This window comes from Neltuma alba, unplaced genomic scaffold (assembly GCF_004799145.2).
Source record: "Neltuma alba isolate B1F8T4 unplaced genomic scaffold, ASM479914v2 tig00011435_pilon, whole genome shotgun sequence".
In the NCBI taxonomy this organism is placed as follows: Eukaryota; Viridiplantae; Streptophyta; class Magnoliopsida; order Fabales; family Fabaceae; genus Neltuma; species Neltuma alba.
The window spans coordinates 2,691-22,018 of NW_021636117.1; the positions used below are offsets into that span (position 1 = coordinate 2,691).

At 27.6% G+C, this 19,328-nt stretch overlaps 1 protein-coding gene across 1 annotated transcript; it reads left to right on the forward strand.

Moving 5' to 3' along the window:
- Positions 1 to 336: 336 nt before the first annotated feature.
- On the forward strand, positions 337 to 17,890 carry LOC114713552 (probable LRR receptor-like serine/threonine-protein kinase At3g47570). The gene is made up of 5 exons (XM_028898229.1): positions 337 to 1,021; positions 4,417 to 4,707; positions 12,055 to 12,126; positions 15,598 to 17,349; positions 17,532 to 17,890. Exons 1-5 carry the CDS (start codon positions 337 to 339, stop codon positions 17,888 to 17,890), a joined length of 3,159 nt encoding a protein of 1,052 aa, XP_028754062.1.
- The last annotated feature ends 1,438 nt before the right edge of the window (positions 17,891 to 19,328 follow it).

Consider the following 19,328-nt stretch of genomic DNA (forward strand, 5'->3'; position numbering starts at 1 on the left):
TTTATTTTTTTAAAACGAATAATCACTTTTATATTTTATCAGATAAAATTATTCTCACATATTTATTTTATATCAAAAACTATTGTTTCAAGCTAATCTAGCACTGCACCTTAGTTTTTAATATGTAATGTTTTTTTGATAAACCATTATTATGTAATTATTATTAATTAAAACTTATAATTTAGAAAGGGGACATGTGGGACTTATCACGAAAGATGTCCTTTTCCAACTGCGCAATTTGTTTGATTTGGAATCAAAGAAGTATAAAACGTCATGTATGTTAATTCCTGGATGCAGAATACTTGAGATTTTGATAAGTCTGATATGCTACACATAATGGGAAGACCTTCTTCTTTTGTTTTCCTCTTCTTACTCCATTCCTTCATGGCCTCCTTAGCTTGGAGTGATACAAATATCACTACCGACAAATCTGCACTTCTTGTCTTTAAATCCGTTATCACTTCAGATCCACACAATTTCTTAGCTAATTGGTCTGTCTCTTCTTCTCCATGCAGTTGGATTGGTATCACATGCAATACTCGTCACGGAAGAGTCCATTCCTTGAATCTTGGTGGCATGGATCTTAAGGGTACCATATCTCCACAACTAGGAAATCTCTCATTCCTTGTTGAACTTGACCTCAGTGACAACGATTTTCATGATCAAATACCAAACGAGCTAGTTAAATTGCGTAGATTGGAACTACTCAATTTGAGCTGCAATGATTTTCATGGGCAAGTTCCAATAGGGATAGGAGGTTTATCTTCACTTGAGAAACTAAATCTTCGAAATAATAGTCTTAATGGAATTATTCCACCATCTCTATTCAATCTGACAATGTTAGAGACATTGGATTGGAATTTTAATTACATTGAAGGGACCATTCTGCTTGAGGTGGGAAGACTTGAGAAATTGACCATTTTACGTCTTGCGGGTAACAAGCTTTCAGGAAATATTCCCCGAACAATTTCCAACTTATCTTCACTTGAGTTATTGAGTTTGTCTTATAACAGTTTGTCAGGTATGTCTTTGATTATTTCTAATATTTATATTTGTTTTTGTTTTACAGTAGCGTACTTTGTTAGCATAATCTTATCCTAGTTCTCTTGATTGTTTTTAATTTTTAATTTTTTTGTTATTTTTATGAATTTTTTTAATTTTGCCAACATTTTCTATTATTTTTTAAAGCGAAAAAAACCATTCATCATCAGAATCATGAAACGGTTTATACAGTCACACCACGAGTGTAATAACATATCTAATAATGGGCTTGTCATAAGTTTTTGAAAATATGTGCTTATTATTCTGTCATTAAAAATTTTTAAAGGGTTTTTCAAGTTGAGTAAACCTTAGAACAAAATATTTGGAACATTTAATTTTGAATGGGATAATCTAATTTTTATTTTTATTTTGTTATTTATTAATAATTATTGTTGTTTAAAAAAGTTTTTAGAGTTAACAGAAATAATTTTTCTGGGAGTCTCCCAAAAAACGGGTTTTAATAGGAATGATGAAAAGGAAGAACCGATTGGATTTCAATATATTTCTTAATTCTTAATCATTTAGAATATATTTTTGTTATTTTTCAAAAAATGTGCAACTCTTACTGTATTTTAATATATATATATATATATATATTTGTCTCATGTACATAATAACTTGTCACACGTAAAAAAAAAAAAAAGCATTGTTATTGAGATCGGAAATCTTTCTCAACTAAAATTATTGTATCTCATCTTTACGAAAAGTAAAATACAGTATATATGGGAATCAGCTTGGTGATTTAATTACGTGGTTGCATTAAATTATATTCCAATCTTTCATAAGATATTGCTGAATAATGATTTTGCTAAATTGCTTTTAAAGACATGGAATATGATGCTTTCTTTCAATCACAAAGTGAATATGAATAAAATTAAAATGGTATACTTTTCAGAATCTATGAGTACCATGTGTGCTGATGCGTCTAATACTGTGCTTTTTCTTTTTTTTTTAAACTCTTTGGAATAGAAATAAATTTGAACTCTGATTTGCTTCCCATCCCTTAGTTCATATTATAAGTTTCACACACATGTAAATGTGAGGTCATAAGTTGCTTAAAAAATCTCTAAAAAATATTGGATCTAAAAAACATGGAAAATAACGTGACAAGGATGATGACAAATTTTCTTAAATCTTCCGTCACTTTGGATCCATCTAATTTCTTAGCTTATTTGTCTTTACCAATTTGTTAGATATGTTTTAGAGAAATCCGGGCTTGTCTCCATTGTTTTTTTTTAAAAATATTTCTGTGCATTTCTTTTTTTTTTTTTGCCGGTATTTTTCTATTCTGTTTTAAATAAAAAAATTGTCAACCAATTTTTAAATGGATACTGAAGTCATAAACCATGGGCAAAAGAATATTGTTATAAACTTACAATGTCAGTCCAAACGGATCTAAAAGCTCATAATCAGTCTTCCAAAATAAATGTTTATTATTTTGTTATTAAAAATTTTCTGAAGTTTTTTTTTCCAAAAATGAGTAAGCCTTGCAAAAAGCATATTCGGAACATTTAATTTTTATTTAAACAATCTAAATTGTGTATCAATTTTATTTTTAAAAAATTGTGTAGTTAACAAAAATATTTTTTCTAGGAGTCTCATGATGGAAAGCATGGGCCAATTGAATTTCAATGTGTGTCTTAGTTTGTTTCTGTAATCAGTTAATCGAAGAAGAAACCCATAATCTTATCAGAATTCATGTGTAATGGGCCTTGTGGAATAACCCAATATAGTCATCGATTTTTTTCCCCCAATAAATCACGAATCAGAACGGAAGATTTGTTTCTGTGGAATAGAAATAAATTTGAACTGAGATTTTATTCTCCATCATTTAGTTCATGTCATAAGTTTCACACACATGTAAAGGTGGGGTTATAACTTGCTTAAAATTAAAATATTCAAAAATCGGAAAATATCGAATCATTAAACAGGAAGCCCCATAAAAAATAACCTGACAAGGATGATAAAAAGGGTTAGCTGGGATTTCAATGTTTTTTCTAGCTTCTAATTTTTCATTTTCCTCTATATTTTCTTTTTTCATTGCAAGTTTTTGAAGCTTTTCTTTTCTAATATAGAGACAATCCATTCGAATTTGTCAACGAGTCTCTCATCGATCCAAGAAAAAAACAACTTGCTGAAAAATAATTTATATATATATATATATCATTCAAGGATGGCGGCTCTTTTAAAATGATTAAGATGATGATTCGATGCTCTGAAAATAATTTTAGATAAATAATCTTAGCAGTATTAAAAAAATTTCATTAATGATATCTTATCTCTTTATTGGGTCTTTAGTAATTAGCTGTTTATACATATTTAGGGATATTTTTAAATCCACTAGTTTTTTTTTATAATTCTGCAATGCAAAACATGAAAAAAAAAATCTAGCGTTTGTTTTTCTGTTGTTAATTGGGCAGAGGCGAACATTACTCTACTGATAAATCTATACATTTTACTCTTAAATCTTCCATCACTTTGGATCCATACAATTCCTTAGCTCATCTGTCTTTTAACAGTTAATTAGGTATTTTTAGAGAAACTCGGGCTTGTCTCAGTTGTTTTTTTCTAATTTTTTTTTAATATTTTTATGCATTTCTTCTTATTTTTTCAGAATTTTTCTATTCTTTTTTTAATTAAAATTTCGTCATCCAATTTTTAAAATGGTTGGGGAAAAGCATATTAGTCCAAAAGGATCTAAAGGCTCATCATCAATCTTTGAAACTAAATGTAGTCATTAAAAGTTTCTGAAGGATTTATTTTTTCAAAATGAGTAAGTCTTAGAAGAAGCATACTCAGAATGTTTAATTTTGTTTTGGATAATCTAAATTAATAATTTGATTTTTTAAAAAAATTTTGTAGTTTGCAAGAACTATTTTTTTAGGAGTCTCATGATGAAAAGCAAGGGTCAATGAGATTTCGATGTGTCTCTCAGTTTGTTTCCTTAATTTTCATTGAAGGAACATAATCTAAATTAATGAATCCACAAATCTGAAAAGATAACAATGATAAATAATCGAAATCATAGAATAACGCACTGAACGGAAGCAGAAAACATGGTGTAATGGGCCTTGTGGAATAGCCCAATATGTTCTCCGACATTAAGCGGTCCAAATTTCTCAACAAATCACATGTCCAAATTATTTGGTCTATGGTCAATGGCCCAGCCAAATGGAAAGGGTTATTCCTTTTTATAAATAATAATTGTAGTTGTGTTTTATCATTTAGAATAAATTTGTGTTATTTCTCAAAATGTGCAAGTTTTACTATATGTGTTTTTTAAAAATACAAATTTGTCTCATGTGCACAATAACTTATTATAAATAAAAATTGTTACTTACATTATTCTCTTTGTTTACCCTCTAATATTTGAAGGGAGCATCCCAAGTGAGATTGGGGACCTTTCACAATTGAAGAAATTGTATCTTGAAAACAATCAACTTGCTGGTTCAATACCATCTTCATTATTCAACAATTCAATGCTGCAAGGGATTGATCTTGGAGCCAATAACTTAGTTGGCGAAATACCCTCCACTTGGCATCAATGCACAGAATTATTAGTATTACAATTGGGGGATAACAAATTCAATAGAGAAAACATACCAATTGACATTGGAAATCTGACCAAACTTCAGTGGCTAAATCTTAACAACAGCAACGTGCAAGGTAAGACTTTTGATTATTTGATTGTTTTAAATTTTGATAAGTCACGAATTTGCATTACAAATTTAATGAATAATAATTTTGCTATATTACTTTCAAACACATGGAACTTGATTTTTTTATGTCAAAAATTGACATGAAATATTGAATCATTGAAAAGTAAACTAATCAGCATTTGTGCTGATCACATTCCTTCTTCGTCAATTTTGTGGATACTAAGTTATTGATAAGGACTATGAGATTTCAATGGTTCTTTGTAGCCTCTTAATTTTCACTTTCTCCTGCATTTTCTTGTCTGTGTCAATCACATATATTCTTATGACATGTAAAGGGAATATATCTTTAAAAAATTAGAAAAATATTATCTACTAATACTAGAAAATGATAAAACATTATAAATAGTATAAAAGCGGAATCTTATGTGTAACCTTATATATAATATGCTTGTTCCATAACGTTTGCAAAATGTTTTACCTGAAATTGCCTTAAGAGTGATGAAGATTCTAGTATACATGATATGTTTTACACAATCCATTTTTCTTAACTAATTTACATCAGGAAAAGTTATGTTGTTGCACACAGGGTTTAAAAAACTTAGATGCAAAATATAGATAATTTGGATGTTCATTTAAAATAAGTGAAATCAATTCTTAAATACGAAATATAGCATTTCTTCTTTACAAGAAATTTTAATTTCGAATTATTTGATATTAGAAAAGTCCCTTTTAAATTGCTTTCCAATAAAAACTAAATTATTTCCTAATAATTTTAAGCCTCTAATTAACACAACTCCATGCGTTATTTATATGTTATGTGTGAATTCATGGAATTCCTAGTCAACTAATTAACAAATATTTTGCATCTACTTGTAGTAAATTTACCAGAAAAAAAATGTTTGATCATCTCCCTTTACTTGAAATATTTGTAATGTGTGTCAATTCAGGGAATTCCCAGTCACACTACTAACTAATTAACAAATATATTATATTTATTTATATGTGAAATTCCTTCATTTATTTAGAACATGCCTTCGTTGACACAGGTTAACTTTGGCACCAATCATTTAAAGGGTAATTTACCTGAAAAAAATGTGTCACCAACTCACTTTACTGGAAATGCTTGATGTTGGTGGTAATCAATTAGAGGAAAGCATTCCACAATCAATGTGTAATTGCACATCTTTGAAAGAATTATACTTGGATGATAACTCATGTACAGTATGCACTTACTTCTATGTTTTCTTTTCTTTTTAATATTTTTCTCGAAAATAAGATTTTGTTTTAATTTTCTCGATTTCATTCATATTGTTCATTCATAATTCATATATAGGGCTTATATACAGCTAGTGGTTAGAGTCCCAAAATAACAAACAAAGCTAAGATCTTGAACAAATGGAACTATTATGCTTTCCAACAAAAGCTAAATTATTTTCTATTAATTACATATATTATTTATATGGTTTTGTGCAACACATGATTTATCGGCAATACGCCAAAAAAAAAAACAAATTATATGGTTAAACGTAACAGGCTCACACACAATTTTCTGGTTATAAGAAATTTGTTTTCTCCCCTTCTAACATTAGCAAGACACGTTTAGGTTTTTTTTTTGGTTAAATTATATATGTATATTATTATATGCAAATAATATGACCTGTTTTATTTTTATTCTTATAAGTCCTTATCTTTTTACAAGCAGCCATTGCTAATCAATTACATTTGGACGTCAACCTTTTCACAAGCAATGCGATAATTATATCTTACTTTTATTCTTTTGTTTTTTAAGCATTTTCTCTAACAGAATAAATGTAAAATGAGATTTTGTTTTCTATCATTTTATTAATATTGTATGTACATATACATATCCACAATGAGGTTTAAATATAAATAATAATTCACAGTCCCAAAATATTAAAAGATCAAATTATGAATTGATAGTAGCCTATTATTTTGTTTTGGGTTGAAGATAGTAGCCTATTATTTTTATCATAGACCATAAAATCACTTCCAAAAAATTATATAATGCTCCCATATGTCTCATGTGTAAAATAATACTCCTTCTATCATAAATACAGTTTTTAGTATAATTTACACTATAAAATAGACTTTATGTTCAGGACTAGAGGGAGTACTATTTATTAGATACTTCAATCTCTTTTCTCTAAAATGGGATTTTGTTTCTCATCATTTGATTTATATTGTTCATCCAATTAATAGACAAAAGCTAAGATGATAAAGGAAAAAAACAACGTGATAAAATATTAAAATTTGTAAATTCACTAACGCATGTAATTTTTTATTTTTCAAATTCATTAATTTCAAATTAAATGATTTTTACAGACAAAAAAATTAAATAATTATCCAATACACTAATCATGTCACCTCAAGTGTAATTTATGATTTTCATATTTTTTTATTTTAAAATTTTTTAAAAGAGTTAAAATTAATGTAACAAATAATTTTTTGTATTTTACTCTTTTGAGTTGAAATGAGTATTACTTGAGGTTCTTTGGTTACATTTAAGGTAAGTTCTCGACTTGTTTTTAGACATGCCAGAGTTAGTAATATATGAAAATTTTTCTATGGTAGGATAAGTTTAATACTAAAAACAGAAAAGCTTGCAGTTGTGTTTTTTCTTATTTATTAGTAGTAAAATATCAATTGTAAATAATTATAAAGAATTCAATTTAAAAATTTCAATGCAATAATTCGATAACGCTAGTTCAACTGTATTTTAGCTCAAGCTAGTTGAGACAAAAAGCCCATCTAAAAAAAATAAATGAGAATATAAGATTTTTTAAAATAGTCTGATAAATAGTTAAGTTGTTTTATTTTAAGTCATTCATATTGACGTGGAAGCATTCAATACGTTCAATTCTTTATAAAATTAAATAAAGCTTTTCTGAAAAAAAAACGTTCCGCTAATAGTTTCTTAATAATTATTTTTTATTTGAAATTTAAAAGAAGTATGAAAAATCAACATGAGGGAGAAAGCAGGTGGGATTACATTAAAAAAAAAAAAGTGAACTCATTGAACATTATGTGGAGCTTTTTGGTTCAGCATAGTATACTTAATAATTTCTCACTAAAACTGCATCCAAAAAAAAAATCCTTCATGCAGAGATAAATTGCTGAAAAGCAGTCTAATGTCTTATGCCGTACATGATTACTTGGCAATGCATAAAAATTATAGTTAAATTTAATGTACTCATTTGCAATATTAAAAGGTAAGAAATTTGATGGTTAGAGGAAATTTGCTTTCTCCCTTTTTAATATTTATGAAGTTTCTTTTTTATTCAATGTATATTATATGCAAACAATTTTACAATGCCAAAATAAAGTAAAAGTAAGGTCATCAACTGATGGGACCACTTGATATCTAAAACATTATTTATATACTCTTGATCAATAAAATGGCTCCAGGAATCATTCTTCGTTACAACAATTTGCAAGGTAATAGTTTTAATTATATGATTTGTCTTAGACCGTGTTGTGTGTTTTTGTTTTTGTTTTCATCTCTCAAATGGAAAATAATTTTAAAATAAGATTTTGCTTTTCATTTTTTTCATTCATGTCAAAGAATCAAGAGAAGCCTACTGAAAAGTTTGCATTCGTAACAGAAATCCTTGGAAAGAGAAATAAAACATAATTTGGATTATTAAAAAAAAGTGGGGAAGCCTTGCCAGTACTGGTCTGAAAAAACTTTGTGGACTATCAATATATGATATGGTATAGTAATCTTCAAGGGTCCTCCCAGTTTTTACCCAGCAAAAATGTCTTTAAAAAGAGAAACAAAATATAATTGTGGATCATTAGAATAAATATGTGTTTGCTAACAATATATATATATATATATATATATTGTTTGTTTTTATTTGATGAAAGGACTTGTATTTGAAAAGATTTCACAATACTTCTAATTCTCTCATCAACATATACATAACTCGTATTTTATTCACTTTTAAATTGAAACAAGTGAAATTTTATTCTTAATTTTATGCTTTATCTTCAAAATGTGTAACTAAAAGTATTTTAATTCCATAAAGAAAAACTAAAATTTCAGCCCTTTTTTGCCTATATTGAATTCATCCTCAGATTTTATAGTTAGAGTCTTTTTAAATACTTTGGATGTACATTTTACATTAGGTGAGATTAATTTCATAGTCTCTGATGTTCAGCAATTTGCCATTAATATTGAAAGGGTCTCCTTTAAACTACGGTCCAACAAAAATTAAATTATTTTCTATTAATTTTAAAGCATCTAATTACCAAAACTCCATCTATTATTTATATGCTTGTGTACGTGTGAATTTATTAGGAACATGCTTGTTATACTACCGAGTAATGAAAAAATATTTTCTATTTTATTTACAGGTGAAATTCCTTCATTTCTTGGGAACATGCCTTCTTTGAGATTTGTTGCCCTTGACAATAACCATTTAAAGGGTAATTTGCGAGAAGAAATGTGTCATCAACTCCCTTTACTTGAAGTCTTTGGTGTTGCTGGTAATCAATTAGAGGGAAGCATTCCACAATCAATAAGTAACTGCACATCTTTGAAAGAATTATATTTGAGTCTTAACTCATTTACAGGTATGTACTTACTTGCGTGTTTTCTTTTCTTTTTAATATTTTTCTCTTAGATGAGATTTTGTTTTTCTCTAAAATCCCAATCATGGACGTCGTGAAATTTGCAACATAGAAAAATGAAATCCTCTCATGTGCTATTTGATGACAAAACTCCAAACCATCCAATGATGTTTTATCAAGAATTTTTTTCTGTCTTTTAATTACATTAATTTTAATTTTTTCCCTCTTATCTTAATATTTAAATAATATTAAAATACAGATAAGTTTGGGGTTGGCTTTACTTATTTATTATATATATAAATTGTAACAATTCAACATAATTTATAATATTTTAAAAAATTACAACGTACTAATTAAAAAATATACAATAAACAAAAAATTATTTAGATATGTATAAAAGATCAATTACAAATTATACAATAAATGAAACTCATAAAATGCTTGTTCATCCAAATTTAAATGCAACATACATACCTATTATATGCCAGTACCTTTTTAAGATTTTATCTGTTTCCTAACAATTTTAATTTTATTTTTTTTTCCTCTATTGTAGAGTACATTTTTTATCTGTTATGCTTCTTTTTCAATTTCTTATTTTTCAAATTCATTAATTTCAAATTAAACACTTATTCAATAATTACAGTATAAAAACTTTTATTTTTCAAAAGCAATACTAGTCATTTCACCTTGAGTGTAATTTATAATTTTCTTTTTTTTTTCATTTCTTGAAATACTTTTTATGACCTGTTTTATTTTTATTCTTACAAGTCCTTTCAATTCAATCTTTTTCACAAGCAGTTATTGCTAATCGATTATATTTGGATGTCAAGCTCTTCATAATCAATGAGATTATTATATCTTACTTTTATTCTTTTGTTTTTTAGTCATTTTGTTTAATAGGATAAATTTAAAATGAGATTTTGTTTTCTATCATTTTATTAATATTGTATCTACATATACATAGTCATTACGGGGTTTAAATATAATAGTAATCTACAATCCCAAAATATTAAAAGATCAAATTATGAATTGATGGTAGCCTATAATTTTCTCGTACACCATAAAATTATTTTCAAAACTTTAATCCAAATATCTCGAAAACAAAAATGAAATTTTATTTTTTGTCATTTCATTCATTTATACAAGAAAAAATAGCAAATAAAGACCCCGATATATGAAATTGTGATTTGAGACCCTTAATTTGAAAATAACAAATAAAGACCCGATTTCACATTGCAAATATTAAATCTTGGTAAAATTTCTGAAATCTCCCTCAGTCAAATGATTAGTTGACTATGAAAAATGATAAGTTCAATTTAACAAATAACAACTTTAGTAAATCAAATCATAACTTAGCTGAGGGTATGCCAAATAACAAGTTGACTATAGGAAATGACAAGTTCACTTTAGCGAATGACAAATTTAATAGACCAAATCACAATTTGACTGAGGGGCATTTCAGAAATTTCACCAAGATTTCATATTTACAATATGAGGTCGGGTCTTTATTTGCTATTTTTCAAATTAAGGGTCCCAAATCATAATTTCACATATTAGGGGTCTTTGTTTGCTATTTGCCCATTATATAATCCCAAAATAACGGAAAGATAGGATCATGACTTCATCCACTGAGCTGATGGGCCCACTTCAAAAACAGAATTTCTTGAGTACTCAGCGTATAATGTGCCCACTTGCCCACATGTAATTTTTTATTTTTCAAATTTATTAATTTCAAATTAACTGATTCTTACCAACAAAAAATTAAATAATTATCCAATATATTAATCATGTCATGTCAAGTATAATTTATGATTTTGATAACTTTTTATTTTAAAATTTTTTAAAAGAGTTGAAATTAATGTAAAGAATAATTTTTCTTTTGTATTTTACTCTTCCGAATCGAAATGAGTATTACTTGAAATTCTTTTGTTATATGTAAGGCAAGTTCTCGACTTATTTGTAGGATGGGATAAGTTTAATACTAAAAATAGAAAAGTTTGCAGGTGCGTTTTTCCTTATTTATTACAATAAACAAGAAATTTATTTAAATAAAATAATTATAAAATATCAATTGTGAATAATTATAAAGTGGAATTATTCGGTACGTTCAATTGATAATAATTATCTTCAACATAAAACTCTCCACTAATAACTTCTTGATCATTATTTTATTTTAAAATTAAAAGAAGTATGAAAAATCAACATGAGGGAGAAAGCATGGGAGATTACATAAAAAAAAATCTCGATTCATTAAACACTATTTTGGAACTTTTTTGTTCAGCAAAGTTTACTTAAAAATTTCTCGCTAAAACTGTGCAAAACAAATTTCTTCATCAGATATAAATTGCAGAAAAATCAGTCTAATGCTTTATGCTGTACATGATTAATTGGCAATGCATAAAAGTTATATAGTTAAACTTAATGTACTCATTTGCAATATTAAAAGGTAAGAAATTTGATGGTTAGAGGAAATTTGCCTTTTCCCTTTTTAATATTTATGCATGGATTAATCAGTATAGCACACATGTTCAAGTTTTAGAAATTAGTACGCAAGACACGTGAAGTTTCTTTATTATTTGTGTATATTATATGCAAACAATATTACAATGCCAAAATAAAGAAAAGGTAAGATCATGGACTGATGAGACCACTTGCTATATTTAAAATGTGAAAAAACAATTTTTTTTAAATTTTAGTCTTAATCTACCACATCATTTGTATACTTTGATCAATAAAATGGCTTCATATATACTTTGTCCAGGAATCATTCCAAGTGAGATTGGAAATTTGACAAACCTCGAAATTCTTGTTCTTCGCTACAACAATTTGCAAGGTAATAGTTTTAGTTATATGATTGTCTTAGATCGTGTGTGTGTATGTGTCTTTGTTTTTGTTTTTGTTTTTGTTTTCATCTCTTAAATAAAAAATAATTTTAAAACGAGATTTTGCTTTTCATTTCTTTCATTCATGTTAAAGAATCATGAGAAGCTTACTAAAGATTTTGTATTCATAATAGAAATCCTTGAAAAGAGAAATAAAATATAATTCAGATCATTAAAAAAATTAGAGAAGCCCTATAAAAACTGGTCTGAAAAACTTTGTGTACTATCAGTATGTGATGTGGTATAGTAATTAATTTTTGCCCCAGCAAAAATGTCTTTAAAAAGAGAAATAAAATTTAATTTTGGATCATAGAATAAGTATGTGTTGGCTATCAATATAGTGCTTGTTTCTATTTGATGATAGGACTTGTACTTGAAAAGATTTCATAATATTTCTAATTCTCTCATCAACATTTACATAACTCTCGTGTCTTATCTACTTTTATATTAAAACGGGTAAAATTTCATCTTTAATTTTATGCTTTATCTCCAAAATTTGTAACTAAAAGTATTTTAATTCCTTAAAGAAAAACTAAAATTTCAGCCCTTTTTTTTTTTTTTCCTATGATGAATTCGTCCTCAGATCTTAAAGTTAGAGCCTTTTTAAATAGTTCAATAACTATAATACAAAATATAAATAATTTGGATGTTCATTTTAGATTAGGTGAGATTAATTCCATAGTCTCTGATCTTCAGCAATTCTTCTTTGAACTATGGTCCAACAAAAAATAAATTATTTTCTATTAATTTTAAGCATCTAATTGCCAAAATTCCTTGTATTATTTATATGCTTGTGTGCGGACGGATTTATTAGGAACACGCTTGCCATGCTACCTAGTAATTAACAAATATTTTGTATTTATTTATAGGCGAAATTCCTTCATTTCTTTGGAATATGCCGTCATTAAAAATTATTGGCCTTGAAGTCAATCATTTAAAGGGTAATCTGTCTAAAGAAATGTGTCATCAACTCCCTTTACTTGAAGTCTTTGGTGTTGCTGTTAATCAATTAGAGGGAAGCATTCCACAATCAATAAGTAACTGCACATCTTTGAAAGAATTTTATTTGGGTCGTAACTCATTTACAGGTATACACTCACTTGAGTGTTTTCTTTCCTTTTTAATATGTTTCTCTAAAATGAGATTTTATTTTTCTCGAAAATCGCAATCATGAATAGATGGATGTCGTGAAATTTGTAACAAAGAAAAACAAAATCCTCACATATACTCTTTGATGACAACACTCCGAACCATACGATACTTTATTATCAAAATTTTTTCTGTTTCTTAATTACTTTAATTTTATTTTTTTCTCATCTTAATATTTAAATAATATTAAAATACAGATGTGTTTGGAATTGTTTTTACTTATTTATTATGTATATATAAGTTGCAACAATTCAACATTTTTTAATTGAAATTAAAATTATAATATTTTTTACAAATTACAACGCAATAATTAAAAAATGTACAATAAACAAAAATTATTTAGATATGTATAGAAGATCAATTACAATTACAAATTATACAATAACTGCAACTCGTAAAATGCTTGTTCAACCAAATTTAAATGCAACATACGTACTTATTATATGCCAGTACTTTTTTTTAGATTTTATACTTATTATATGCCAGTACCTTTTTTTAGATTTTATCTGTTTCCTAACAAATTTAATTTCGCATTTTTTTCCTCTCTATTGTAGAGTACATTTTTTCATGGAAAAATTCTAATTAAATCCATTTGAAATAGTAAAATTCTAATTTAAGCCTACACTTTTAACAAATTCTTAATGAGGCCAAGAGGCCTAATTGGGGATTTCTAAATGTTACTAAAAGACCAAAATGCCCTTCATAATTAAAAAGCCTTATTTTAGTTTTAATTCTTTTAATTGAATTTAACTAACATGTTTTTTCTTTAAACATTATCACATGAAAATTTGGCCAAAAACATTATCATATAAAAAACAAAAAAAGAAAAATCATGATTATGGCCAATAAAAAATAATTGAAAATTCAAGATAAAAAAAATACATAATTTCTAGATATCTATAGAATTGCAAAAATATGGGAACTAATAAAAATTATACGATTTCAAATGTAAAAGATTAACAAGATCAAAGATTTTTTTTTGTGTGAGAAAAAATCAAATCAAAGATTCATGGAATTTTTGAATATCTATCAAAATTAATTTTACTATTTCACAACTTACATTGAGACTCATCAATTTATCTTCAATTTTTTGGTCTCCAAGATTTATTCAATATCAAATTTTTATTATATAAAAAAAACTAAAAGGTCATAAATTCTAGAGTTGACATAATATTCACAATTACAAAACACACCTTTGACATAAAATCTAAGAAAGACCACGTCCTCATTAGTAAATCTACTAGAATAATTAAAACTAAAATCAGATTTACACATACATTCAATTTTCCTTTTTGATAACAAATAGGCATTTCGGTCTTTCAACAACATTTGAAAATCCCTAATTAGGCCTTAGGTCTAATTAGGAATTTGTTAAAAGTATAAGCCTTAATTAGAATTTCATTATTTCAAATGGATTTAATTTGGATTTTCCCTTTTTTCATCTGTTATGCTTCTTTTTCAAATTTTTTATTTTTCAAATTTGTTCATTTCAAATTAAACACTTATTCAATAATTACAGTACAAACACTTTTATTTTTCAAAAGAAATACTGATCATTTCACCTTAACTATAATTTATGATTTTCTTAATTTTTTATTTCCAAATTTTTACGAAGACCTAAACAAAGAAAAATAATTTCTCGGTACATTTTATAATTTCTAATATTTGTAAGACACAGTGTTTTATTTGTTATAACACACACAAACATATATCATGTGTATTATATGCAAGTAACGTTAACTGTTTTATTTTTCTTCTCATAAATGTGAAATGAGATTTTTCTTTTTCATCGTTTCATTAATATTGCCCATATTCTTAGTGGGGGCTTGAATATAGCTAGTATCCCAAAATACTAAAAGATCAAATCATGAATTGATGGCAGTTTATGGTTTTCTTATTTTTCCCCTCTAGTGGAGTAAAACTAAAATGAGATTTTATTTTTCTCCATTTTCCTCTGCCCTCAATTAAAGAATACATCATTTCCCTCTTTAATTTTCTTTCCCCAATTTTCAATTGTTTCTTTTCTGTATCAGAAATTTATTAATTTTCTATTAAATAGTTATTCAAAAATTACATCTTAAAATTAAACTTTAACTTTCAAACAATTCTTCTATAAACTATGGCATCTTAACTAAGGGTAGTTTATATGATTTCCATAATTTTTACTTCAAAAATGTTATAAAGGCTTAAAAAGGAATAAAAATAAATTTATTTTTATGTATTCTTATCTTAACTATATACAAGTCATGATCTCTATCAATTTTTGTGTGCAGGTTTTATACCCAAAGGGATGGGCAAACTTAATAAACTTAATGTCTTAGACTTGGACTCTAATCATTTGCAAGGACCTATTCCTTCAAATATATTCAACATTTCGACATTGAGAATCTTACATCTTGATGGTAATTCCCTCTCTGGCCTTCTCCCGTCATATTTAGGAATTGACCTTCCCAACCTAGAGACCTTATGGCTGGAGGCAAATGAGCTAATTGGACAAATTCCAAACAGCATATCAAATGCTTCTAAGCTCATTACGTTAGATTTGTCATCGAATAAGTTTAGCGGAGCTATACCCTATCTAGTTGGAAATTTAAAAAATTTGATCAATTTAGCTTTGGATGGGAATGAATTGACTGGTTTGATTCCAAATACAGTTAGTAAATTACATAGTCTTCAACATTTAAGTCTCAACAACAATAGACTGCAAGGGTCCATTATAAATGACCTTTGTCAACTAGAAAGGCTAAGTGAGTTGAATCTTGCAAACAATATGTTTACAGGGGCAGTTCCAGAATGTTTTGGGAATACTTCTTTGCAAAAGTTGAATGTTAGCTCTAACAAATTGATTTCTCATATACCCTCTTCTCTTTGGAGTCTCAAAGATATTTTGGTTTTAGACATATCTTCCAATGCATTGAGTGGAATAATTTCACCAGAGATATCAAACTTGAGGGCAATTATACTATTGAATTTGTCAAGAAACCAAATTTCAGGAAGCATCCCCGCAACTATGGGTGAGTTGACAACTTTGCAAGACCTAGCTTTGGCTCACAACAAATTACAAGGGCCTATACCTAGATGGCTCAGTGGCATGATAAGTATTGAGTTAATAGATCTTTCTCATAATTACTTGTTTGGTGTGATTCCAAAGTCCTTAGAGTCACTACACTATCTTAAATCTATTGATCTTTCATACAATCTATTGGATGGAGAAATTCCAAATGGCGGTCCTTTTCAAAATTTTACTGCTCAATCTTTTATGATGAATAAAGATCTTTGTGGAAAACTCCAACTACAAGTCCGACCGTGTAGGAGAGGAAAGAAGCACATATCAAATAAAGTAATGCTGGTGATAAAATGCTCAATGCCTATCCTGGTTGTCATTTTTGTTTTTCTCGGTATTGTCTTTCTAAAGCATAACAGAGATGATGCTAACTATGCAATCAATAGGGATTTAACAAATTTGGATGCACCAACTAGGATATCCTATTATGACCTTCTACAAGGAACAAATGGATTTGATGAAAGTAATCTTCTTGGCTCTGGGAGTTTTGGATCAGTATATAAAGCAATTCTTCCAAATAAAAAGATAGTTGCTGTTAAAGTATTTAACGTAAACATGGAAGAAGCATTGAGAAGCTTTGATATTGAATGTGCTGCCATGTGCAATTTACGCCACCGCAATCTCATTAGAATTATTAGTAGCTGCTCAAATGATGATTTCAAGTCTCTAATCATGGAATTCATGTCAAATGGAAGTCTTGAGAGATGGTTGTACTCTCATAACTACTGTTTAGATATCCTGCAAAGGTTGAATATAATGGTTGATGTGGCAGCTGCGTTAGAGTATCTTCATCATGGTACTTCAACTCCGATTGTTCATTGTGACATAAAACCAGGTAATGTTTTGTTGGATGAAGATATGGTGGCTCATATAAGTGATTTTGGTATAGCTAAACTATTAGGTGAAGGACAGTTGGAAACTCGTACAAAAACATTGGCTACAGTTGGCTATATGGCACCAGGTAATAGTTTAGTAATAATAGTTTAGTTCAGTTATGTTGTTTTTTTTTAATTATTATTCTATGCAAAATTTTATGTTATTCAATCATTGATATATATTTTCCACTCCTATATGTGAAGATTTATGTTAGGTATATAAAAGAAAAGTTTAACATTAAACCTTATATTCTCTTTTGAAATACAGAGTATGGATTAAAAGGAGTGGTTTCTTTTAAAGGAGATGTGTATAGCTATGGTATTGTTCTAATGGAGATGTTTACGAGAAAGAAGCCAACTGATGAAGTGTTTGTTGAAGGTTTTGGTTTAAAAGATTGGGTTAGCAAATCAGTACCACATTCAATCATCAATATTCTAGATGTCAATTTGCTGCATCAAGGAAATCCAAATATCAGCAATATATTACCACATATATCATCAATTTTTGACTTGGCATTAAGTTGTTGCACTGAATTACCTGAAGCAAGACTTATGATGACTGATGTTGTGGTCTCCTTAAAAAAGATAAGGTCATATTTACGTCAAATGTTAGAGATATGCCACTAGTTCAATAATCTTTTTGTTGAAGTTTTAGTTACTGTTTTTTGTTATGCTTTGGTTTATTTTGTCTATAAAACATGTCGTATGTTAAAACGGCGATGATTTATATACTTGTTGTATTAAGATATGAAGTCTCTACATTTTTCATGTCTTGAATTATTTTCCTTTTTCTTACATTTTTTTTCATTGCAAATGTATTCAGCTATTTAAATTGCATTTGATTCATTTATTTTTTTGAACGTTGAATAAACTTATGAGATAAATTATACCGTTTATAAGGATTTTCTGTTTTATGTGAAGAATGAGCAAATGTAAACATTATATTTTGCCATGTTTTTGGGTTTCAAGGAGGCTTAGATTATTTAAATTACAAGCTTTTGAAGAATGGGATCCCGCTCCTCCGCAAAAATGGTTATTCTTTTTTCTTTTTTTTCCAATTCATGCAAGCATTCAAAACTTGAGAAATGAAAAAAGCATTAACATCAATGGAATTAAACATGGGGATATAAAATGATAGTACGAATGAGAAGGAGTCTGATTGAAACCATCGTATGGTCTTATAAAAAGGATCAAATTTTTCTTCAAGAAGAGATCTTATTATAATAAGAAGCAAAAGGAGTAATTACGGCGTTATTGTTGTTATTGTGTTTTGTTAAATTTATTCTGTATATCTAATATTAATGTGTGCTCGTTTTTATTCTGACATTCTTATACTCCTCATAAAATGTCGAAACTCAGTTTTATATTTAAAAAGGTTTTGAAGGTGTTTTGCGCCCCAAGACCCACCTATTTGTGTTTTATTTTATGATGCGAAAATAAAAAATCACAAGCATAAGAAATTTTTGCTAACCACAAAGCATGGGTTTAGAGTGGCATTAAAACCAGCAAACATGTTTTGGGTTTGTTGATCGGTGGCTTTAACTTTTTTTTTTGCCTGAGATCGGTGGCTTTAACATTTATACTTATTTGGGTTAACCTTTTCCCCAGTGAGCTTACGGAGAAAAAGCTTAGTGCCGCCAAGCCTGAACATTTGAGCTTTTTGAATGAGAATGAAATGACTCTTATATTGCCTTAATAATTTGTTTTTTTTTTTGCGAGTAATAATTTTTTTAATACCTACAAATTTTTTAAGAAAAATATTAAGTCAAGCTACTTATATCTATTATGTCAAGTTTTTCAGTCATGCATGGCTATATATTCTATTTTTTCATATGAGTTTATAATTAAATACTATTAAATACAAATATTTTAAAAATAGAACACATCGTCATGTGTGACAGGAGACCTTGGTATAATGATTATAAAGAACTTGGTGTGAGTATTGTCCTTTTTTAAAATAATGTATTAACTTTTTTATTTTTATTTATTATTATTTTTAAATTTATCAAATTATATATATGAGGTGTATGTTATAAAATACATGGTTTTTTCAATCATTTTGTAT